Source organism: Xiphophorus hellerii, chromosome 7 (assembly GCF_003331165.1).
Source record: "Xiphophorus hellerii strain 12219 chromosome 7, Xiphophorus_hellerii-4.1, whole genome shotgun sequence".
Lineage (NCBI taxonomy): Eukaryota > Metazoa > Chordata > Actinopteri > Cyprinodontiformes > Poeciliidae > Xiphophorus > Xiphophorus hellerii.
In genome coordinates, this window is record NC_045678.1 from 8737107 (window position 1) to 8762395 (window position 25289).

Below are 25289 nucleotides of genomic sequence, written 5' to 3' on the forward strand. Positions count from 1 at the left end.
CTATCAAGCTCTTTTCGTGACTTATTTTGTGTTTTCCAGTTCTTGTGAAAGTTTTGTCATTAACTGCCAAGTATGTGGTCTTTCACTGTAGTAAAAAATATATAGATACACAAAATGAATCACTTTAATTGAAGTAATACATTTAGCAAAAATCATTTAAAACACGATTATGTGTGCATACAGCATATTAACTGCACTTTATTTAAAACTTCCATGTGAAAAAGCATTGAAAAACTACAAAAAAAAGTAATTCTTCACAAACATTTTTAGATCTAACCTCAGTAAAGCATTTCAAAGCTTGACTCTTGTTATTTCAGTCAAACATATTTCATTAGTTTGAAAGGCTTTTGTAAACGTTTATATAGTGTCATCAGAGTGCTTTTATCTTAATAAGCAGCCGGTTTTCCAGATACTAAGGTTGGAACTTTTGGGCAAACTCCTCCAGCGCTGCCAGGAGTTTCTCCTCCTCCTGCGGAGAGGAGCGGGACGAGGCCAGGGGGAGGTGGGTCGCCACCGGCTTACGATCTGAAGGAGCAGAAGAGATGCAGAGTCACAAGAATGTGTCACCGTCAGGAAGAGGATTACAAGATCCACAATGCACAGAGACGGTTCCCACTAATGTTATGAAGAGGAATGCTGTACATTTAAATCCTTACTTCACCCTCAATTTTGGCTAATCTTGTTTAAAAAGTAGAATTTAATCCTAAAATAAATTTCCATTGCCATATTTTACTAGACTAAAACATGACTTTTAATGCATGTCTACTTCTAGCTTTCATAATTTTTTTTTCTTCGTGCCACTTGGATGAAGTTTAAGACTTATCAAAAGAAAATTCCTTATTTTATGTAGTAGAAGATCCAAGCTTTTTTGAACAGAATGCATGTATCATCATATGGGTTTGCACCAGTAGTGAGCCAACGGCAAAGACGAATGTCTGTTAAATTTACATTTTCCCGTGATAGACGCAAAGAAGCTAGCTAGCAAGTTAGCGGTAGCCTCAACCGCCTCAAGTCACAGAAGGGAATGAAAATGTCTGCGTCTGACTCAAATGTTTGCCTGACAGAAAAATAAACAACATCGAATATATGAGATTAAATAGTCCTGCCACAACAACATTTAAGACCTGTTGTAAACATATTAAAGTCCAATGTACATTTTTTCATGAATTCAAGTCATTTTAAGACCTTGAATTTAAGACTTTTTAAGGATGCTTGGGCACCCTTCTACAGATCATTTCAAAAGTCTAATCAGATCTACAGAAGCAAGGATTCACACTCAGAAATCGACCACAACTGATTTGGAAATACGAGGGACTTCTCACCTTGAAAGAACTGCCCGCTTGGCAGCTTGACGGCGGCAGGCGATACGGCGAGCCACACCACCGTGTCTGCCCCCATGGCCTCCGTCCTCAGCTTGGACTGCATCTTGGCGTGAAACGAAGGCATGGAGGACTGCACGGCTACACGAGGAAACACAAATCCGTCACAAAGCAGACTGTGGAAAATGTTTTCTTGTTGATTGACAAGAATCTATTTGTGAAATTCCTCTGGTGAAGACAAGCTAAACACAAAGCAGTCTAAAGGATTTGAGTGGCGATAAAGACGGAGTGGAAGCGCTTTACCCGGCGTGTCAGCCCAGCCGGGGTGCATTGAGGAGAAGTGGATCTCTTTGTGCTGAGAAGCCCACCTCTCTGTGAGGATCACCTGTTGTCTCTGAAACACAGTAAGAAGCACTAACGTGTGAGTGTTGCTTCAGGGTATCAGCAAGTTTTAGCAAGTCAAATCAAGAGGTTTTAAGACCTTTTTAATGAGACCTTGAATAAAATTTAAGACCAAAACTATATGTATAGGGGACAGTTTGGGGATCCTGCTGTATATATGAAGAGTAATTTCTAATTTTTCTTTGTTAGCAGAATGGTCCTTAGCCTTGTATGGGTTCTCAACAGAAGTGAGCTAGTGGCGGGAACAAAGGCCGTCCAGTCAAATGAAGATAAATATACTTGTAACAAAATTAGAGACAAAAAAGCTAGCTTGCCAGCTAGCAAGGGTATATCAGCAGCTAGTTAGCTGTAACCTCAACAGCCTGGAATCAAAGAATGCCTGCTTTCAAATTTTATCCAGACAGAACAGTCAGGCGAGAATAATAATAAATAAAAGAAAAAAAACAAACATACAAGACTAAAATGTCCTGTCACGACAAAAATTTCACGACCAAAAAAGTCCAAATGACATTTTTTGTCTGTTGGTTTTAAAGACATTTTCAGGCCTTAATTTTGGATACACAAATTTCAGACTTTTTAAGTGCACCTTGGGTTACTTTTATAGAAATCGGTGCAGACAGTTTTACCTTACTCTGAGCGTACGCCATGGTGCCGTCGAACGTGCCCTTCTCAAACTGGAGGTCGTCCACGTTGAGCTTCTGAGTGAGCATGCCGCCCGATGACACAGTGACCTGAGGACAGACACAGCAGCCATTGTTTAAAAACGTCGCCCATTCTGATCCGGCCCAATCGGTTTGTGAATCACGCGTTTGTCTTATCGGGACTGAACCCACCACTCTCGGGTCTTCCGCCTTCTTCAGCGCGGGAATCAGTGCAGTGGTGAGGATGTAGGTACCTGGGCGTAAAGATAAAAAGAAAGGAAAAGGTTGCTTTTAATAGTTGCAACAACATATTGTTGAAGAATTTACACATTTTCTAACATCTTCCTTTGTTCTGTGACTTTAAGGATTTACTTAAAAGGAAGAAGGGCTTCATTTACTCACCGAGCGTGTTTGTGGCAAAGTTCTTTTCCAAGCCCTCCTCCGTTAGCTCCCTCTGGTTGACCATGCAGCCTGCGTTATTGATCTAAGACAAAGACCGTAAGGAGAAAGGGACGATAAAACGACGGGAGCGACTTGACAGGGCAGAAGGTCGCATAAATCTGCAAACACCTACCAGCACGTGCAGCCTGTTGTTTTGAGAGAAGCTCTGCGCAAACTCCCACACCTGCCTCGCACTCGACATGTCCACGATGTGGACGTGAACGTTCTTCAAAGAGAAGGGAAGCAATTGTTTTTTTTATGTCTTCACCTCCTTCAGATATAATATTATGTGTGACTTATTTTTACAACAGTTCATTGTTAGATTAGTATTTTTTGCTTCTTTTTTGCATTTTGTCACTGAGCTGGAATCAGTCAATAAAATCAGTTCCCAGATCTGCGGGGGCATAGTTAAGTATTTTTCCCACATTTCTCTCTGTACCAATAAAAGATTTCCTCCTCAACACATTTCCACCCAGGCTTCTGTATTGTTGCCAGCGACGACCTTTTCTCCTATTGGGTGACAAGATTTTATAGAGCCACAGAGCAAGGTCTATATATGGGAATGCATATGGGCCCATACAGCTGGGTCCAGAGGTGCTCTGATGGGAAAACATTTCGAAGTTACAAATTAACAGATAGGTGTGGACCGGCTTGCATCTGGGCGTTTTTTTTGTTTTTCTAACGATGTCGGGCTTACGGAGCTGTAGGGATTTACGTTTACAGTCGAGAAAAAGACGCTAAAATTACCTCATTTTTGCTCTGTGCCACAATCTCTCCTTTGGCCGTCTCTGCTCTTTCCTTGTTTCGACAAACCATGTGAACAGTTCCTCCTGCAGGATCAATCAGTGGATTACTCGGACAAGACCTTGATTATAACAAAGATTTTTATGCGAAATGTACTTATTTAACCCAAAAGAATTGTAACTTATACATGCAAGCAAGAGATGCGTGTTGCTGCTATTTTTTTCCCCCCTTGATAACTATAAACAGAAACTTTCAAATGATTCTGTTTCCAGTCTAGGGAACAGAGGTGACGTCACACTGTGTGAACAGTACAGCAGCCGCTGCATTCGAGTCTCATTTTTACAGTAATAATTTCCACACCAAACTGCTTTGTTTTGTTTTTTTTAATCGATTTGCGCTTAGTTGTGGAGCATCCACAGAGGGGGGAAGACAAACCCGATAAAACGCTCACCTCTTTTGGCAATTTCCTGTGCTGTTGCTTTCCCTATCCCGCTGTTGGCGCCTGTGACCATAAAGCACCTGTCGCTCAGGTTTGCATCCAGGTCGGCCGGAGAGAAATGCTTCGCTGCAGCTTCATAGCCGCTCCTGTTAAAAATAATAATAAGAGAATACCACGGTCAGTAATGTTGACTTCTAGAAAGAAGTCATGTGACGCCCAGGAGCATCTCAAGTATTTTCTGTCTTTCGAGCTGAGTTTTCCTTCTGCTGCCAACAATGAACGTTAGAGGGCGCTAATTATTTTTCCCTTCATCATTCCATGTATTACCATCCACCAACTTCTAAAGGAGCCTTTTGGTGCTGATAATTTACTACAGTCCACTCACAGTAACTCCTAATGCGAATGCATTTTATCTGTGTACATTCATGCAGGTGCTGGTAATATTCAGAGGTAAAACAAAATCAAATTATGTTTTTTCTTCTTTTTGCCGTTTAGTGTTTTGCTCATTCCTGACTGAGAATAAGCATAGCTACTTATGAAAACAATGCACTTTTTTTTTTTACCATATGCCATTATTATTGTTATTATTATTATTGCATTGAAGGTGTAACAGCCGCGCCCCTTCGCCGTATAACATCTTGTGTAACTGGATGACCACTGAATCAATCATCGCTAACAGCGACACGTTGTTTAACCTCGGAAAATGTTTTAAAGTTGTTACAATTACGGAAGAACCGAGTGGTAAATGTTAGGCAAACCTTAAAAACTACAAAACTAGGGTTCACTAGCTAACGTAACGCGCACTGCACTTACTTTGTGTACTCCTGCAGTCCTTTCACGAACCAGACGGCATTCCTGTAAATAGACATGTCCTCATTTACGCAGCAGCTGCTTGAATTGGCCGTATAGACTGAAGAGAGTTATCCATAAGAGGGTATATTTAACTGTTTTTCGTTTCATAAGAATGACTGAAACGTGGGTTGGCTGGGAGTCACGTGTTTTTCAACCGGAAGTGCGTTTTGTAATACGTTTCTGTAGCACACCTAGTGGATCTTTCGGTTTTATGACTCCAGATTTCCTTGTAAAATGAAAGGATTTAGTGTTTCCAGAAATATCACCCCCAAAAAATAAAGACAAAAAAAAAAAACAATAATTAATACCACACGACGCCGCTCTCTAGTACTTAGACATGTAGTTTCGTCGGGATCCATACAGTTGTCAGGATGGCCGAGTGGTCTAAGGCGCCAGACTCAAGGGTAAAACCTTCCTGTGAATCGGGTATTCTGGTCTCCGAATGGAGGCGTGGGTTCGAATCCCACTTCTGACAATACCTTTTAAAGCCCAAACCTTTTCTCAATTGAGAAAAGTAGTCTATTTAATTTAAAATGATAAGACTCGAGTGATGTGACTTGTATTTGGAAAAGTGTTTTCTGTGAAAACATTTTACATGAAATCATTACTTAATCATCAAATGTGTTCAGCCGTGTTTTTTTTTTGTAATTTCAATATTGATAATCTAACACAAGGTGTACGGAAATATAATATGGCGCTTCACTTAATGCCCCTCGCCCGCTGATTGCTGCGATATTCAGCTTTCATTCTCACCGCAGAAATACTGAAGGAAGCTCTAAATAAGTTTACATGAGGTCCCCGGATGGAACCACGTAATACATTGTTACTTCGCACTATGTGTACAACAACAACAAAAAAAGTTTTCACAAATGCTGACGGTAAAGAGGGTAATTTGCACTTTACTGTGAGAGGAGGCGGAGTTGTCAGGATGGCCGAGCGGTCTAAGGCGCCAGACTCAAGGTGAAATCCTTCCTGTGAAGCGGGACTTCTGGTCTCCGATTGGAGGCGTGGGTTCGAATCCCACTTCTGACAGCAACTTTTTTTGGTCACGGCAAGAACTTAACTTTCCTTTTGATTCGTGTTTCAGATCGTCGTAATTAAACCAAGTCGTTCTTAGGGATAGTGTAGATAAAAGAGAAAATAAACATCAGTTCATTTACTCAACAAACGTTGTCAAATATTATCTAATTCAAATACAACCACACGATAGCAAACATCGCATAAAAAGCAAGAAAAATGTCACAAAAATATTAGTCATGATTTAAAAGTACAGTAAATGTATGAATAACCTGGTAGAAAAATTATAATATTAAGATAAAATCAAGTTGAGTTGTCCTCTCTGTTAAATTGACTAACTTATACAAATAGTTTGCAGTATTGGGTTTGTATAAAAAGCAAGGAGAGACGTAGCTTTACTAAAACACCAGTTAAAATGTATTTATTTAAAAAATAATTAAGTGAATGATCAAACTTTACCTTAAATGTCACAATTTCACAGAACCTATTTTGTAACAAAAACACATTGATATAGATATTCTAGCCGGAATAAGGCTCTTTGGGATCTAATTCCCCTAATTCCCCAGCTTCACGGATAGCAAACTTTTCTTAGTTCTCTAAATCCTTTATTTTGCCAAAACCCTAACTATATTTCTCCTAAACTCTACAGGAAGAAGGAAACCAAAGTCGATCTTTAACAAACTTTATTAGTTCTAGAAAGCAACGTTTATCTTTTTAATTTTCCCCAATCACTGATAAATTTTAAAACAGACACGTATTAGAATTAGGAGCAGTAGACCAGAAACCCTAGTGGATCTGCAGTCAGCCACTAGGAGTCAGTATTGTTGTAAACGATCATTACAGAGTTTCTCTTTCCTAATTCTATCCTTAGTGGATTACATCGCAATCAACCACTGGAGGTTTTGTTCCTGACATTTAAAGTTGTATCTTAAACACAAATTTTACAAAGTCAAATTGGACTGACAAATAATAATAATTTCACAAATCATATAGATCAAGTAATATATTATAAATGTAAAATTAGAATGCCTAATGAAATAACTAATAGTGTGATCGAGACTCCCTCCAAGTAATGATAATGCATCAGCAATTACTGAAGGCCATGTTCATTATTTTTACTGTCCCAACTCAATATTCACATAATCTAACTGATAGACAACAGCTCCCTCTGCTGGTTTAAGGAGAGAATGCGTCGCTAAATGTGTAAAGTCAACAACAGGGCCGAAATAAATGCCTTGGGGTTAGTCCTTTAATTTATCAGATTGCTGCCATCACGGCTGTATGGAATGCTTTATCAACCAAAGATCCTTTAGTTGGTTTGCTTATGATTTCACTAGTCAGTGTGGAGGACTAATAAATGTGATTTTGTCCACAGAAAATTGCTGTAAATACCCCCAAATATCCGCTAGATGGCAGCCTTCTATAAGCACCGATAGAAAGGCACACACACACACATAAGGGGAGAGTAGTACGTAGTATTAGATATTAAAATGATTAGGAGAGTTCTTTTATGTCTTATTTGCATTGCTAAATGCTATTTTGAAATAGAAAAATAAGGATGCAGAATAAGTTAAATGTAGTTTGGGAGGTTTTAATTTACTTAAAAAAAACATATATATGTATGTTTAGATAAGAATGCATCAAAATCGTAAATCTCATGTATTCTTCCTACCATTACAGAAATAATAACCAGAACATATGGTGTCGACAGGAATTTTTGTTCCCTTGATAGACAATTATGTCTTACCATTGAAGAACGCAATTGCCTAGTAAGGACCTAACAATTTCCATAGGTTATGAAAGACTTAAAAATAATTTAAGATTTTCTTAATTTATATGTCATAACATAGCGTGTGTTTGGTCAGCGTTATCCGTTTTTTTTAGGTGTTCAGCTTTTCCACTGCCATGCATTTTTCAGGAAGTACGGCCTCCTTTGAAACAATATGTGACGTATCATTGCTGCCCCTTGTATTATAGAGGGGGTCATCGCACCTAAAGTGTTTTTAGGTGTGACGTAAGGATTACAACATATCTAGCACATGTGGTTGTAATGGGATTCAATGGAACTAAGCTGGTGCTGAGGGTAAACAATGTAGAAGGTATGTGACATTTTAAGATTAAAGTACAAACAAGCCAGAGCAAGTTTCATAAAATTAGCCTTTAGATTACTATAGGAAAAGTGATCAAGATATTGGAAAATCAAAAAGTTAAACGTTGAAATGCACGTAAAGGGTCTAAAGGTCCCTTGAGAGTTGAAGAACTGCCCATTAGGAGACTGTTGATTTACTGTAGGACTGCCTCAAGAGAGTCAAAATATAGCTAAGAACATTGTAGTGAATCAAAGTTGGTGGTAGTCCCGTAACACTGTCACTTTCTTGGAAATCAAAGTCAAACCAGTGTCCAGCTAACAGGAAGTCACTTGATGAAGCTTCGGTCTAATTTATGCTAGTTTGCATTACAAAGTCCTGTGAGTCTTGTTCGTGTCAGATCATGGTATTTGCTCTGTTCCCATAAGCTCTGCTGGCTGAAAGGCACAAACCATCCAGCCAACCCCAGCAGACCAGTGGAGTTAGACAAACAAGACCCGGGGTCCGGTCAATTTGTCCGGACAAACGTGGGGATTTAGAGCCACGGCAGGCTATGAGGGACGAGTGCTAATTGTTTGTGTGCCAAGGATCTCTCCTCAATCCCCCTAGTCTCTCAAGTCACTCTATTCACCCCTGCCTTTGTCTGGAGTCTTGAACCTGACACGTCAAACTAGGCAAAGTGGAACTTAGGCTATTTCATGCCCTCATATGACAATAAATGTTGCGTTTCGGCATATTATTTTTACTGTTATTTACTAATAAAACACCATTTTTGTTTAAAAATGTCCTCCCCCTGCTAATTTTCTCCCTACAATAGTAATTTTAGTTGAAGAAGAAGTAAAGAAAGGAGGGATAAGGAGTAGCTGCAGGTGGAGGGGTGTGCCTTCTCCCCACAATGAGCTGAGACCACACTGCCCCTCAACAAGTGGCTGCGAAACAATCTGGCAGAGCGGCTGGAGCCGGGCGCCACCTCGGGCCCTGCCCTCCGAGGTCCGGTAAGGCCCCTCCGTGCTCTCCTGGCATGCTGATCAGAGGATTAGGGCCCTCTGGCAACGTCGAGTCAAGAGCACGCTGAAGAAAGAGAAAGGCATGCAGGCAGCATGAGCTCCATGCTGGTTTCACACGCACCCACATCCACTCAAGAAGGGGAACAGACCCGGACCACAAGGACCACACACACCTGCTGCACCAGACGCAGTATGTCAGAAAAAACCCCAACAAACGAGTAGAATAGATCTGCAGAATGTATATTTATTGTAATGTACAGTTGAATTTAACCAAATAAAATTTGAAGAGGGAGTCTAAAATATTTAAAAGAAAATGCAGTTTGTGAAGCTGGAATACTTTGGCACGATTCTGCTTGACATGTTATTGGCTGGGATTTGCAAAGCAGCCAGTTCAGGAGCGCCTTCATTTTCTTTGGCAAGGACTGGCTGTGCCCTCAAGAGTGAAGACAAGGAAGACTATGGATGTTAGTGCCAAGGCGGTAGTGCCAGTAGTGTGCATATTAATGCATTTTGAGGTGTAGTTGGTGTAGGAACCATTAAATTAGGCAGCTAGAGGCGTTTTAGAGGGTCACTGTAATTGAAGATTTCAACTATTCATGGAGAAATGGTCATCTGTATTTGGCTGATTCTTGGATACATTTAACGCTAAGCATACAGAAAGACATTTCCCAAAGCTTTGACCTCAACTCTGTTGAGCTTTCCATATCCAAAGTTGGGAAACAACCAAATAAAATGAACTCTTATCAATCCTGTCAAGACAAGTGGTCAAATATCCAAAGAGATTTGTAACAGACAGCTACTCTTATGAAAGAAAGTTTCATGCATCGTGTGCATAAATTAATAGGACATTCATGCACACGACGAGTCACCAAAGTACTTTCACTTACCGGCAGTGAAAGTACTTTGGTGTTTCAAAGTATGTGTATGCTTCAAGGTGATCTTAAACCTTTAAAACAGCCTATTTTCCAATGGTCGTTACTCTGCGCAAAAGTAACGTGTATAAGGTGGTCCAGCTGATTGTTCGGCGCTTTGTGTGTGCGTGTGTTTGCATGTGCTCCCGCTTTGGGAGTTGCAGGTTGGACACACACGGCACAATATGGGCTTTAATTCAGCCCAACAGCCGCTCTGTCAAAAAAAAAAAAAAAAAAAAGAGGAGGAGACGGGGCAATTAGCCCCGGGGAGGAGAAAGAAAAAAGGAGAGAAGGAAGGGAATTGTGAATTTGACACATTAAGTGGTAGCCGTCATTAGCATGTGGTTGTGTGGAGTCGGAGCTGCATTCACCGGATCCTTGAATGCGTATTGCTGGCCCGACCATGGTCGTTCCCCCACCTCTCTTCTCAGTCTGTCCATCATCCCCACGGCCACCTTTTCACTCGTAATCACCGCGCTTGGCCTCCTTTCTTCTTTGGGTTTCTTCGGCTTCTCTGGCACTTTTGTGGTTTTTAATGCTGTCACGCTGCTAGGAAGAGAGCCCCTGGCATCCCTAAGTCAAAACAAATTAAGCTGGATAATTAGACAGCGGAACAAACGAAATGTTGGACACCAGTCGGTAGGCTCAAGACCGGCGACAGCGTGAGCTTATATCGTCCCAGTTTGGCATTCTAAAACCGACACCGTTTGCCGTCGAACCCGTGGGTTCCGCCTCATGTTTTCCTAGCAGGGACTCGGGAGACACATTAAAAACTAATTTTGACTTGAACAAGTCTTTCACTTTGCAGAAGACCCGACGCGGCGTCTGTCTGAGCTGACTTTCACTCAGCTAAGTTGTCTGTGCCGTGCGAGCCTGGAAAAGAGCAAAATAACAGGCCCAGTGTGGTGCCCTTTCCGCCATTGTGCAGAGATCACCTCGTGCCAGCTTTCTCCTGTCACATTAGCGTTCATCAACACAGTGAGCAACATCCCACACAGAAAGGGAGGTTGTCCTCTGCGTTTTCTCTGTGCTCAGCAGCTTTTGGTGTTTTTACACTGGCGAGAAGATAGCGCGTCTTGAAAACATATTCGTAACCCGCAAACCTTTATTTGCGTAATACAACGTTGGAACCATAAACGTCCATTTAATTTCATTGTGGCAGGGTATCTATTTATTTTTTTTAGATTTTTTTTGAAGAATGCAAGTTTTTCAATTTCGTTTTTAAAACAACGAGCCTTTGAAAAGTCTAGTGTGCAAATGTATGTGATCTGCTCTCCCTCAAAACCACCCCACGCTTAGATTATTGCCATTTTCTTGGCAACTTCAGTCAAATTTCATTGAGAGTATTTGTGGACATCAATGTTTCAGACTTGCCATCAATTGGATTCGGGTCTGGACTTTTACTGGGAGATTAACCTCTGCTCGAGTCCACATGTTCTGGAACCTTCTAACGAAGGTTTTACTGTCTTTAGCGGCATTAAGCATCACTTTTCCCCAATGAGGGGAAATTATTCAACCGCTGCCATGGTTTAAAATAGGAATGGTATATAATCTGCTTCATGTAGTGAAAAAAAAAAAACAAACCCAAAAAACATTTTGGTTTGTTATGAAACTTTTGTCATGTACTGTCCCTCATATATATGGAACGCCCCAAGGGTCAAATATGTGTGAACGTTTCAAGTTTTACGTGCATACCATGCGCATTAACTACGTCCCGTTTTCATGAGGAATACACATCAAAATGTCACACATCATTAATGCGTGAATGACGACTAAAGAACGTGTTAACAGAAGCTGCAGCCCTGTCACAATTACAGATTTAGCCAGACCGTAAATTGTCCCAGGAGTTGTCATGGTAAACGGTAACATTGTTTTAAGACCAATTTCAAGTAATATTATGGTAATGACAAACTTTAAATTCTAATGAACATTTGACACTGGAACTGGAAAACATTTTAAATATCCAAAATAAATAAAACAACAAATTAAATGCATTATGAAGTCTCTGTAAAAAAAAAAAAAAAAAAGTCCTTCAAAGGAACTGCTAGTTGAAACCAAAGAGCCAGACTGAAGACTTTTATCATCCAGTTTTTGATAGAAAGGGAGAAAAGAGAAAAACAATAAGTCATGCAAATGGAAATTATTGAGTTTGTTTGTTAATTTAGCATACGATTAATTTATTTATCGCTTATTGAGAAACACCTCGCCACAAACAACACGTTTTAGTCGTTGACATGCTGCTAACATGTACTTTACATGTTATTGACGTGGCATTTTGACGTGTATTTGACATGTAAACGTTGCATACTGTTGTTTGCACGTTGTATAAACGTGTTTCATACCGACAGGTCGTGGCAAGCTACGTTTATGGCCTTCACAGAACAGCAGTACCTCTACTGAGATTAAGTTTTAAACAGGTGGACTCTACTTCTTGTTAGGAACCTTCTAAAAAGCAATTCATTGCACTGGATTGTAACGAGGGCTGAATACAAATCCACACTTGTGATGTTTTGATTTTTTACTGAATAATCATGCGTCATTTTCCTTCCTGTTTACAATTATTCTCTTGTGTCCATCACTTAAAATCTCTTAAGTTTGTCACAAGTTGTAAACTAGCAGAAAATCACCAAATGGGATGATTCTGCTTTGCGGTGAAAGGAATTTATTTTGACTTGAGTAACATAAAAATAAAAATAAAGGGAAAGTTTGTGAATGTATTCTCAGAAGCTGCCATGATTTCATCCGCTGTGGTGCAGGAGTGCGGACAGGAAGTCGGTTGCAGCGTTGTGATGTAGAAGGACTTAATCAACAAAAAACTAATAGGAGGAGACTGATAAACACAGTTATTTTATTTTGATGTGTAATCTTGGAAAACCAGGAATATTTCCTTGTCAGTAATATCCTTCTCACTTTGGGTTGATGGACTTCAAATTGCTTGAAAATGAGCTCTTAACCCTCCCCAGATTAACGAGGAGCAGCAATTACTTCACTAAGGTCATCCCTGATGTTTCTCCACTCGGCCATCACTTGGCTAGCTGACTGTGAAAACGTAGGCTTTTACATTGGGGGTCACATCTGCTAATGATCATCTAGTTAATCAAGTGTATATTCTCGACACCTGGTTGCTATTTCCCATTTTTAATCCTATAAAAGCAGGACAGGTGGAATAAGTCGGCCCTATGGCTGCAGATGGCTATAACTGGTAATTAATCCTGGACTGTCGTAAAATGAAGCCAATAAAATCGTACGTATTTGTCTCATTTGCGATGAGATGAAGGTTTTAGTTTCGCTGATTTGTAATTTCAGTGCTAGTCAATGTCAACATATGCTATGGTTTCTTGTGGGAGAAACTTGAAAAACGCTTTCTCGAGCAAACAAGCAGCAATGCAACACGGTGCAACAGTTTTAAACCTCCACCGGGCTTCTGGTGGTCCCTGCACCTTCCTATGAGAACATACAATACAATTGTGTGCTTAAAACGTGAGGAAAGCGGACAAGAGCAGGGCTGCATCTTGCTTGAAAATCTATGCGGTTTCTACAAGAAATGAGTTTGAAAAATAATCGGTGAGTAGGCCTCACCCCTCAAATGTTGAGACAGTGATTCTGAAATAAATCAAGTTTTTGATTATATTCCAATTAGTTGAGATGCACCCGAAAGTAATTCCTTTAAAAATGGATAAAATATAATCAGACTGGAATTGGAAACTTCGAATTTCCTGGAGAAAAGCTTGTGGAAATTTCACAATCAGTTTTTATTAAGAAGCTGCTAACTTTGGACTTTTGGGCAACTCATCCTCCCCCCAGCATACATTCAAAAGCCCTTAACCGATTTCAGATTTATTTCTCTTTAGGAAGTCTTTCTCCTGCAGCGTGGCCTTCACACCCCCTTCCTTCCCCTCCTCTTTGGCCTCCTTCTCGGCGTCCCCTCCCTCTCCTCAGCTCCTGTTAGCGCCGTACAACCCTGGCTGTCAGACCCGCAACAATCCCAGTCCATTAGTATGGTAATGAGGCTGTGGGCCGACAGGTGGCCTGGTAGACGGCTCAATTAAAGCGCTCATTAAAGAGGAAAGTTAACGAAGCGGCAGCCCGGTGCCAGTACGGCCTTAGCACACAAAATGTGACGTCACAGGCAACAAATTGCTGGTGGTGAGGAGGGAAGTGTGTCAGTCTCCCTGCATGCTGCGGCGTACCTGTGTGTGCGGCATGTGCATGTTTGAGAGAAACACACGGAGTTGGGCGTGCGTGGGGGTCAGAGATTTGAATAACAGGGCAGAGAAAGTTAGATGGACGTTACTAATAAGGCAGCCAGATGATAGAGTGGGAGGATAGGAAAGTAAGTCACTCAAACTTGGCCTTTTGCTGTCCCATCAGACCGTCAGTACTCGGCATCATTACCTGGACAAAAACATATTAACACTAATTAGTACCTTAAATTACACCTTAAATAATAAGAATAATAATAGCAGACAGAGTTACTGCAACTTAAAAACAAAACAAAACACACATTTAGGCAACAATGTCTTTCAGTTTTATAAAAGCCAGAAGAGTCCACTGTTATTTCAGTTCATGGTGTTTTCCTAATAGGAATGCACTTGATCTTAAGGTTGAAGCGATGCGTGGAGCTCAGTTAGGATTCAAGAGTGTGTGTACTCCCAACCATGATTTCGGTCTACGTTTAGACCAAGTCAAACTTCAAGCTTAGAACTAAAACCTAAAAAGTTATACAAAAAGTCTGAAAGTGTATTTATCTTCATCCGTTTTTAGTTAGATTATTGCAGCATTCTGTAGAAAAACACTGTATTAGGAGCAAAAAAAAATAAATAAGAATGAAAAATAGAGTCATTGAGACAAGATATTATTTTTTTGGCACTATCAAGTGGAAACAGCATGCGTTTTAATTCAAGTGGTAGTTAACATTTGAGCTGCGCAGACCGTGCACTACTTTCTTGATCTCACTAGAGATGGATAGTAATACAGTCCTGCTTTGCTTTGCTTTAAATGTCATAAAAATGAACTCCAAGTTTCTGCAGGTCTCCACGGTTAAAGTTGTTGCCTTTTATTCCGCTATTCTTTGAAAAGTTGTCAAACATTACAGGTTGTATGAAACTGCTTCAGTGTCTCAAAATGCTAACATACCTTGTTATTTTATGATGTATCAAGTATCAAAAAACTCAGGAGCACTTTCATTAAATATGTCAACTATAACGCATCATTTACATTGTCATTGTATACATACATTCAATGGTTGTGGTCTTTGTCCACAAGGATATTATTTTTAACTAGGTCTTGGACTAAAGTAGTCCACATTTTATATATGTAGGTAGTATTAAATGTCAAAACTGGTACAAATATAAATACAAGGACATAAATACATTAATCAAGGAAATAAACAAAAACTTCTGCCACATTCATTTTCAAGGAACGACTCCTGTTTTGGCTCGTGACTTTATTTGACACTATTAGTCTGGTGGGAATGATGAAGATGGGTAATGTAAGCCTGTTTCGGCAGTCGCTCATTGTTTATTGCGTATGCAAATAAAGATGTTATACGACATGGTAATCAGTTTGTAACCCGGACATATTTAGTCTGTAATCCAATGAGGCGTGCTCTCTCAAGTGTGAAAATGGGGCTGTGTGTGTCATGTTTCCCTCTGTCTCAACCTCTCGTGTTTCAAACTGTGTGTGTGCGTGCGTGGGAGTGTGGGGGTGTGTGCGTGCAGGTGTGTGTGTGTGTGGGTGTGTGGGTGTGTGTGTGTGTGTGTGTGAGAGAGAGAGAGAGAGAGACGTACAGGATCATGGGAGTTAATGGGGTAGGACTCCGGTCAACAAACGGGGTTATGTATGGGCACAAACAAGAACACAGTGAGAAAACAGACCTGCCAGATTCCCTCAAAGCTGTCTGAAAGATGTCTGCCCTTATGAATATGCTAATCCCAGTTTAGCATGAACAAAAAAAGTGCTCATTAATTAATGAGCAACAATGGCCTCCTTTTTAATGATGCGCTAGCTGCCGTTGGAAACAACGACAAATGTACGTTCTCGACATGAATTGGTTTAAAACTAAAACTGTTGACGGTTCAGAAGACCCTCAGTTATTTCACCGTAAATGTTCTGGATATCAGTGGGCCCAGTTTACATGACAAGGGAGAAATTGATGTAAAATAGCAACATGTAAAGCAAAGCTTGTGCCCAAGAGCGTCGAGATCTCAGTGAGACAGAGACCGGCCTCTAGACGGTTTTGTCTGACTAAGCTCTACAGTTTGTTATTAACCTATATTGAACAGATTTACACTGTTAATACGTCATGGGAACCAAAGGAGATGCATATGGGTCATATTAATAACAGCAACCCCAAAACATGGAAATCCCAACCAAACTGACCCGAGACCCAAACCCATACGCCGTTAGTTTTATTGTTAGAGGCGACTAAACACAATTGCTTAAAATGTGAACGGTGATAGAAACAGAAGCGACGCAGTAAGTATATCCATCCATCCATCCATCCATCCATCCATCCATCCATCCATCCATCCATCCATCCATCCATCCATCCATCCATTTTCTAACACCCTGGTCCTTAGTGGGGTCAGGAGGGGTGCTGGTGCCTATCTCCAGCTAACATTCGGGGCGAGAGGCTGGATAAACCCTGGACAGGTCACCAGTCTGTCGCAGGGCAACACAGAGACAGACAGGACAAACAACCATACACCCCCCCCCCCCCCCCCCACCCCACCCCCACCCCCACACACCTGTGGAGAATTTGAAAAGACCAATTAACCTAACAGTCATGTTTTTGGACTGTGGGAGGAAGCCGGAGTACCAGGAGAGAACCCACGCATGCACAGGGAGAACATGCAAACTCCATGCAGAAAGACCCCGGGCCGGGAATCAAACTCAGGAAGTAAGTATATATAAAGGCAGAAATGTTTCTAAGTACCAAAAACTGGTATGTATTTAATATATAAGTGAAAGTTGTCTTACACAATTTTGCTTTTTAGAGGTTTGACCTATTTTAGTCAATCCTGACAAGCACACTTCCTGCTCCTCAAATGAGAACTATAGTTCATGTTGGCCCAGTGAACTTATTTGAAGTTGTTTAAGTTGTGAACTACGAGATGAAAATTATTCACTTTAACGCAGAGATAAGACCTTAAAATACTTGTGTTAGTTTATAAATCACTGAATGGCTTAATGATGCATTAAAGATCTCCCACTCAGGTGTCCTTGTATCAGGTCTGCTCTGCAACACAAATCTGAAACAAACTTCCAGAAAACTGCAAACCAGCCGAAACACTGAGTTCCTTTAAATCCAGGCTAAAGACCCAACCTGTTTAGAGTTACTTTTGAACCATAATAAATGGAAAACTCATCAACATATTTGATATGTACTGTATTTGCTTGTTGTTTTTGATGATGGCATTTGGCAAAACTGAATGTTTATTGCTTGTTTCATAACTGGTGTCTCGTGTTTTTATGATGTAAAGCACTTTGAGCTGCCTGGGTGCTGAAATGCGCTATAGAAGTAAATTTGACTTGACATAGCTGAATTAATTTAGAACTAGTTCTTGTTGAAGATCCACTGGGATGGGTCAGCTTGTCGGTGGTTCAGGGTAGACAGGGAGAAGAGCAAAAGATTTACGTTTGTCTTTGATTTTAAACCAATAAATACACAAATGAGCCAATTCCACCTCTGAATTTAAGAACAGCAAAATAAATGTACCCTTTTGCCTGAACCAAACCCTAAAAATATATTGTAAACTTATTAATTTGGCTAAAAAAAAAAAGAGGGTTACAATTCTCTGGTTTTAATTCTGTCTTCATGTCTGCCTTGTCAACTCTATATCACCGTTTGCCTTCACATTTGCCCTGTGGCCTTTTGGCAGCATGTACTGCTAAGGTCCAAGCAGGCAGCAGCCTGCTGGTCTATTATTCTACTAATTGGTGGCATGAGTGAGATGGCTACAATATCAAAAGGCAGGAAGCAAAAGCTCAGGGGAGTTGGGAGGTAGGAAGGGGTGAGGAGATGGAGAGAATGAATAAAAAAACCCAGAAAAACTGAGAGACAGAACAGAGGAGGGAAGAGATTTGTTCTCATTAGCAGAGGGCGTGTCCGTCATCATTGTTGGAGGCAAATTAAGTTGACAGGACAGAGACAAGTTTTGTGCGTGTGTGTGTGTGTGTGTGCGGGTGTGTGTTTGGGAGTCTGTATGGGCATGTCAGCTTAAGTGGTTTTAGCTGCATGTGAGTTCAACAATGGAGTCAGCAGGTTGAAGTAGGAGGCTTCCTGATAAGCTGTTCTCGTAACACCAGCACGGTTTTTCACTTTCGGTGGGAGCCCCCCCACGGAGCACCCCCATCTAGGAACCTGAACGGTGGGAAATCAAAAATAATAAAAATGAAAGGTTGTGTCAAAAATCCAGGAACTGGGAGATCAGATTGTGCCAAACTAGAAGCTAGAATTTGGGAGCAAACTTTGATGTGGAATTCTTTTTTTTTTTTCCGTTCATGGTGACAAACCATATCTCATTGTCATTTACATGTTGCTCTGGTTAAAGGGAAATCCATCGGTTTTACACTACATTTCATTAACTTGCAGCAGGAAAAATTTCGTTCTCCAGAAAGATGAAATTGCCACTTTAAATATTACCTCAAATGTCCTACTGTAAATGTTGTTACAGTAGTTTTACATCTTAAGAAGTTCATTATTATGACTGATGCCAGGACCTTCATTTTTTAGGATTCTCTAACAAGTGTTGTGAGACAAAAACAGCACAAGATACAATCAAAGAGATATATTGTAAGTTACAACCATTTATGTTATTTAAGTTTTTACCACTGAAATGTTACCCTAGTTTTTCCAGGGTAAAATTATAGCACTAGAAAACAATCTGGTCTGGATCAGTGGAGGGGTTGGTGGCCTCAGCCTCATATATAATAAAGAAAATTATGTTGGTAGACAACTATAGCACAGGGCATTCTGGGTAAATACAACCGGAACAAACATGCAAGTCTAACGCTAGTGAGTGGATCATGGTCTTGTCCCAAAGACAAAAGAGAAATCCTACAACCGCTAAAATCAGGGGCTGCTTCATTTCTGTTTACATTCGGGGAAGAAGGAAGCTGCGCTCATGACGTCTTTTGACACTTTCACGTCTTTTCCTTCAGGTGTTCTTGGAGGCAATGGGGTGAACAAGTCATTTCAATTAGTTTGGATCAACTGACAGTGCAGTGTGAAAGCGAACCACACCAGCTGAAAATGTAACAAATGCTGCCGTATTTTTTACCCAGTTGAACCGAGTCTACTGGACCGTCAGGTGTGAACACACCCTGATACGTCATCTGAGTTCATTGCTTCCACAGCTGTTTGCTCTGCGTAGCTAGAGTTGTTTGCAGATGATGTTTTTCTTGAAAACTTTGTTTTAACGAGTCCTGTTGTTCTGTCGATTGTTGTTCATTATTAACAAAAACTATGACAACCGGGCTTGAAGTAAAGACTTAAGAGTTTGTGAAATTTCTCAGCTGTAATTTTGGACACCGGTGGCGTGTTGCCACAGTCTCAAAGTTGCTATCTTTTAATGCCCTACTCGCTTTACACTGATTGGGATCAAGTTACTCTAATCAAAGCAAGCAGCATAATTGTGTATGTGTGTGTGTGTGAGAGAGAGTCCAACATCGCCTGCAGACTCGCCCTCCTTTGCCCCAAGGGCGTCTCTTCTGTGGAGCTCATGCGCCCTTATCTGCCCCCCGGTGTCCCCGTCACTTCCACTGACCCCACCCGTCGGGGAGGGAGAGAGCAACATTACATCTTAATCTCGCTTGCTTGATGGAGAATGCAGGTCCCTGAAAGGCGGCATTTTCTGGTTACATGAACACATTGGAGGTGGATCAACCATATGCCAATCAACATGGCTACGGCTGAATGGCTCGCGTAGATTGTAACAGTGGTTCTCGCACAAAAGAAAGGAGAAGCCCCTTACGGGCTCCCACACCTCCAGCAGAACCCAACAGACGTTCAGACCGCTGCTGACACAAGGCCGGACCCCCGCCGCCAACACCGACACAGACATGCACAATATTGGTCCGCCGCCGCACTCCTGTATGTATGTTCCTGATATAGCAAACAAGATGACCTGCAAAATAACAACAATAGCAAAAGCAGTGTTTTTATAGGTTTTAATTTAGTGCGGAGCTGGAAGCATGAACCCAATGATGTAAAGATGGCTGACTGGAATTGATTGGACTGGAAAGAAGAACTACTCTTCAACAAATTACGAGCAAATTAGGATTCAATGTTTAATCAGCCTGTCATTTTAATAGATGAGCAAAACCAGCTTCTGAAGATAAATCCCGATATAAAAAATATTTCATTTGAATATTTGTTAAAGTAATTATTTACAATCTCAACACTCAAAATGTCTTTTAAGTTAAATTTGGATTTTATACCCAATATAATCCATTAGGTATATGATGAAAAGAGTGTGTGAAGTGTAACATTTAAAGTGCTATAAATACAAATTTCTTCTGTTATTTTTTTCTGTCTACCTTAAATATTTCAGGTCATGAAAATGACATTAATTCAGTGTTACAAAGCCAAAAATGACCTTTTCAAATCAAATACAAAATATACAGAAGAAGATTTCTTTCCCATGTTGTAAGTGAAAAAAATCTTCAATAGATACTTTCACTTTCTGAATCAAACTTCACAAATTACTGACTTAAACTAATCTCATGTATCTTGCTGAAAAGTGACTTGCAAGTTAGTTTTGTCTCATTTCAAGTGTACTACGATATTTGCACTAGAACGTAGACAAAAATACTTGGTGGGATTTCATGTTTTTGCCATTTGTTTGCACAAGTTCCAAAGAAATGGCTTCGTAGCCTTTGTTTTAGCCTGCTTTATGTTGTAAGGCACTTTCTATTTAAGTGATTTGTTGATCCTGAAAGTCAGACACTAAACCATTTAGCAAAGTATAATCTGAATTTCCAAAAAAATTGGTCCATCCCAGGTGTCGAAAACATGACCAGTTTGGACAAATTTGTGCCTTAAAAATTAAATAATTATTCAAAAGTTGCTGCTTTTCCCATTACTCCTGTTATCTTTGTCTTTTATAAAACACTGTTTGGTGACCTGAAACAAGTAAAAGCAAAAGAAAGGTGGACATTTGTAAGAAGGCGAATAATTATTTATCGCTTGTGTTTCCGAGTAGGACACATACACGCTAGTGTGTCGCTATCTGAAGGTATCGCACTCCGGTCTCTCTGACAAACCAGCAGAAACACTGAAAGGCTTTTTTCCACACCAGTGATCCCACATGAGAGCATGTGACGACAAACTTTAGGTAAAATGTGTCCGGGTTGGAGAGGCAAGCTGTCCCCGCCACTCCAGCAACTGTACCGCTGGAGAGGCCGGCGCGTTCGCCATATGGGACAGGGATGGTCAATAGGATTACGTCCCGCACCTCGCCTTCTCCCTCTTCTCTTTGGTAAAGAAAGAAGTCCCGGACTGCAAAGCCTCTGCTTCCAAGATCTCCCCGCATTGCCCCCGCTAGCAGGGAAGGGTGGAGTGGGGCCGTAGGGGTCTCGTGGACAACGGGAGAGAGCAAGGAGTCCACCGTGTGGATTACCATATTCAACGGGACAGAGATCAAGCCATTATAGAGTGAGGACAGAAGGAGGCTTTCTTTCACACACGCACACACAGATTCGAAGAGAAAACAGCAATGAGTGTAAGCTGGATTTGCTTGCATTGTCATGGAAAAGCAGCGAAGGGCCCGGCGATGGTAGCACTCCTCCAACCGCCTGATTCATTCTCACCGCTGCGAGCGGGGCTCAAGGCCCGGCGGGGAAGAAGCTGCTGAACGCAGCGGCCGAAAGATCGAGAACGCATTCGACTGACATCTGAAATAAGGATGCAGGTTCAGCACAACAGCGTTCACTTGGTAACTTTCTCCCTGGTTGGAAAAAGAGTTGCGCATGAAGAGTCTTCTTTGTCCTCGTCACATAGAGTCTCTCAAATGTTACATGGCTCTGTTAAAAGTCCCAGGTTTTATGTCAAACAAAACATGAGATTATGATGAATTTTTTTTCAAGTGTAATGTGACATTTGTATTGTATAATTCAGCTGAATAAAACAGTTAGAAGGCAAACAATAATTATATAAAAAAAATTGGTGCAGTAACCTGTCTGCATAACCGTGGATTCAGTTTTCTGAAGCATCTTTTCATTCAGTTTCAGCATTCAGTCTTCTTTGGCGAGACTCTATCAACATCCCACATATTGACTCAATAATATTTATATCTAATCAATCAGACTGTGAAGACATCTCTGCTCCCCAACATCTCCAGGTGATCCCAAGTATTTTCTGTTAAATTTAGCTCTGGTCTCTGGCTTTATTACACTCTAAACCTTGACAAGTTGACTTTACTTACAAAAATCTTGGAAACCGATTGCCTTGAAAAATGTAAGTAAGTTTAACTACTATTCTTACGTTTTGTTTACTTAACATATACTTGTTCAGAGTACTTAAGACCTTGTATGAACTTAATTGTGTCAAGTTAATTTAACTTAGTTTAGTGAAGTTGTTTCAACTTAGAAATAGCGAGTAAATTATCCTCTTCTTAACTCAACTGCATCAAGCTAGTCCAACTTACATGAACAGTACAGTTTACTTAACAGAATCTAGGAAACCGATTGCCCTAAATAAGTTAAGTAACCACAGCGAAAGATTTTAAGTTCACATTTCAACATTTTATTTTAACAAAATGATATACTTAGCATAACATAACAGTCAATAACCCCACAGGAACCTGGATGAAGTCTGCCATGGCATCTGAATCCTGTGGATAATAAGAAAAGTACACATTAAAAAAAGAATGAGGTGAAAGTTTTGATTTTTTTCCCACAACCTCTGACAAACAGAATAGTAATGCATACCAGAGACATTGTAGAAGTCTTTCATCGTCCTCGAGGAAAACAGAGAGACATCTCAGGACAGCAGACCTCATGGCAACATCTTTGGTCTACGAGCAGAAAAACAGTAAAAGTAAGGACAAGCATATTCTGAAGAAATTAAATCACATTTTTTCACAATAAGTGGCCTAAAATAATTGTTCACCCTTATTTGTTGTCCTACTAAGACTGATTAGAATTTGGATGATTGTCCAGTTCAAGGGGCAACAGCAATTTTCCAAATTGTTATCAGCTGATTATTATATTAATGTCACAGACTGTTGCGCAATCATTCATTATTTCAACAACCAATGGTGTTTTTTCCAGTCTCAATCACCCAAATATCAAAAATACAAATTGCCCCCCAAACAATATGACTCAATGTTCCTTTAAAAGAGCATCAAACTGGCTGGCCATTGCAAATGATAGGATGTGAAGAGGAGTCATGTGCCTGTGTGCGCGTCCAACTGAACAAGATATATATAACTTGCAGAATTTTCTTCACCTTAAACAAAATCAGACGGAAAACTCACCCTTCGTTCAACCTGGACAAGATATATAACTTGCAGAATTTGCTTCATTTTTGCGTCACGGCATTTTAACTAATGCAACAACAAAACAAAATGGAACTGAAAGTCAAACACTTCCTGCTGATGCAGATGAAGAACCAGATTGCAAGGCCAAGATTGACGGAGCAACGATGAGTTTCTCAGTATGTCAGCAAACTACTGAGATAAGGTTTTATGAAAGACTAATATCAATAAAACTTTATTCGCAATGGAGCAGGGACATGATGGTCTGTGAAGTTTAGCAGAGGCCTAGAAATCCCAGGCAGCTTGGAGGGCGTGTTGAGAGACGGAGGACAAGTGGAACAAGAGAAGAAGAGTGTTATATCGGTGTAATTGTTGGAGACACAATGCTGCGAAGGCCGTAGAAAGAGGGGGGACCTGTTCCCTGGCTGCTGCTGTGATGGATGAGGTCACCGAGAGGGCTTCCCCAAAATGCAGTGTCTTCATGGGGTCAGACCGAGGTCGACTGGAGGTCAAAGTGCAACTGAAGGGGAGACATAATGTCTGAAAGTGTCCAAAACCTTAAAATGATCGGTAGTTGTTGTATTTGATGTACCAGGCAAGTGTTGGACAAATGGCTACAATCCAACACAAAATGTCAATTATTTACTATTTACTTCTTACTATAATTAGTACTTGTTTTATTGTTTTCCGTTAAGTTTAAACCATGTCTGAGTGCTTGTCTTTATTCACCAGAAGTAGTGTACGTAGCCTCAATATTAGACTTTAATCTGTATTCATTTCTATTCAAAGAAAACTGAACAGGAAATTGGGTCCAGTTGGGATAATTTTTTATTTGATTCTGAATTTCAAAGTGTTATTTATTCTTGTTCAAACTTCAGAAGAACTCAGTTAAAAGACCAGTTCAAACCGATTAAAAATCAACTTTTTTATCGGTTGCTTGTTGTTCACTATGCAAAATACGTTTCTGAAAGTCTTGTTCCTTATGTCATTCATGGGTGTTTGGATTTTTGTTTCCATTTGTGCTTGTTTGGACCGCCTTCTTGCTGTTTATTTACATTTGTTTAGGTTTTGCCGTATTCTATTCATTTCCTTTGTATTCATTATTGTTCAAAAGGTCTTGCCATACCAATTCATTCCTTTGTGTTCGTTTCTCTATTTCTTCTCCTGCTATCCCTATGCAGGATTTAGTTTCCTTAGGTCAGTCTCGTTCCCTTTCCTCTTTATTTATTCTTTCTCTGATTCTTAGTTCAGTTAATAAATCAGTTAATAAATCACCTGATAATATACAGCAAATTTAAGTTTTATCATATTTTTTTTTATAAGTGACTGCATGACATTTCCACAACAGAGTGACACAGAGAGGTGTAAAATACTTTTTTAGGTCTCTTTTTCTTGTCAAACTGCACTTTTATGTTTACATCACTTTCTTCAAATGACAGCCCCCTAAGAAAGTGTATCAGTCCTCTTTTTGCAAAGGTTTTATGTTTTTATTTATTTTAAAATATAAAAGTAAATATGTAAAGACATACTTTGAACCACTTAGTCCTAGTGGACCATCATATGCTCCTATTTTGTTTTTGAACTTGGATGCACATTCACCACACCATTCCTCTGTTTATTTCTTTAAAATGAGCCTCATTGTTGCTTTTCTTCTTCTACCCTTTATCTAATAGTAGCCTTTGTATTCTGTGTCTGATTTGCGCCTCTCTCTGACTCTGAGAAGTATTGCACCACTCTGTAGGAACTGTATTTTGCTCCTGTTTTCCACTTCCTGCCCAGTGGTTTGCAGCGGCCAGTCAAGATTCGCCTTGTTTTTCACATTTTACACTTGCTCTGATATTGGGTGGATACATTTAAATTGAAATGGATAGTAATAGACACAAAATAGTTTTTTTTTTTTTCCAATGCAGAATGTGTTGCCTTTTCAGATCTTTCAGCCTACTTCAAG

At 40.2% G+C, this 25289-nt stretch overlaps 1 protein-coding gene and 2 non-coding genes across 3 annotated transcripts; 2 read left to right on the forward strand and 1 right to left on the reverse strand.

The window, feature by feature from the left end:
- Window positions 1-167: 167 nt before the first annotated feature.
- dhrs12 (dehydrogenase/reductase (SDR family) member 12) lies at window positions 168-4998 on the reverse strand. Its single transcript, XM_032567514.1, has 10 exons — window positions 4800-4998; window positions 3999-4132; window positions 3551-3633; window positions 2937-3029; window positions 2765-2846; window positions 2555-2616; window positions 2348-2452; window positions 1623-1713; window positions 1323-1460; window positions 168-525 (listed from the first exon to the last, which is right to left on the reverse strand). The coding sequence occupies exons 1-10, from the start codon at window positions 4853-4855 to the stop codon at window positions 413-415; spliced, it is 957 nt and encodes a 318-aa protein (XP_032423405.1). The 5' UTR covers window positions 4856-4998; the 3' UTR covers window positions 168-412.
- Window positions 4999-5203: 205 nt separating this feature from the next.
- On the forward strand, window positions 5204-5313 carry trnal-caa (transfer RNA leucine (anticodon CAA)). Its single transcript has 2 exons — window positions 5204-5241; window positions 5268-5313. It is a non-coding gene; the product is annotated as a tRNA-Leu (tRNA).
- A 447-nt stretch (window positions 5314-5760) lies between these two features.
- On the forward strand, window positions 5761-5870 carry trnal-caa (transfer RNA leucine (anticodon CAA)). The gene is made up of 2 exons: window positions 5761-5798; window positions 5825-5870. It is a non-coding gene; the product is annotated as a tRNA-Leu (tRNA).
- The last annotated feature ends 19419 nt before the right edge of the window (window positions 5871-25289 follow it).

Coding starts and splice junctions, on each gene's coding strand:
- dhrs12 (XM_032567514.1), bottom strand. CDS start 4,855: ATGTCTATTTACAGGAATGCCGTCTGGTTCGTGAAAGGACTGCAGGAG. Junction 2,617..2,764: donor CTTTGCCACAAACACGCTCG/GTGAGTAAATGA, acceptor CTTTACGCCCAG/GTACCTACATCCTCACCACT. Junction 526..1,322: donor AAGCGGGCAGTTCTTTCAAG/GTGAGAAGTCCC, acceptor CTGCTCCTTCAG/ATCGTAAGCCGGTGGCGACC.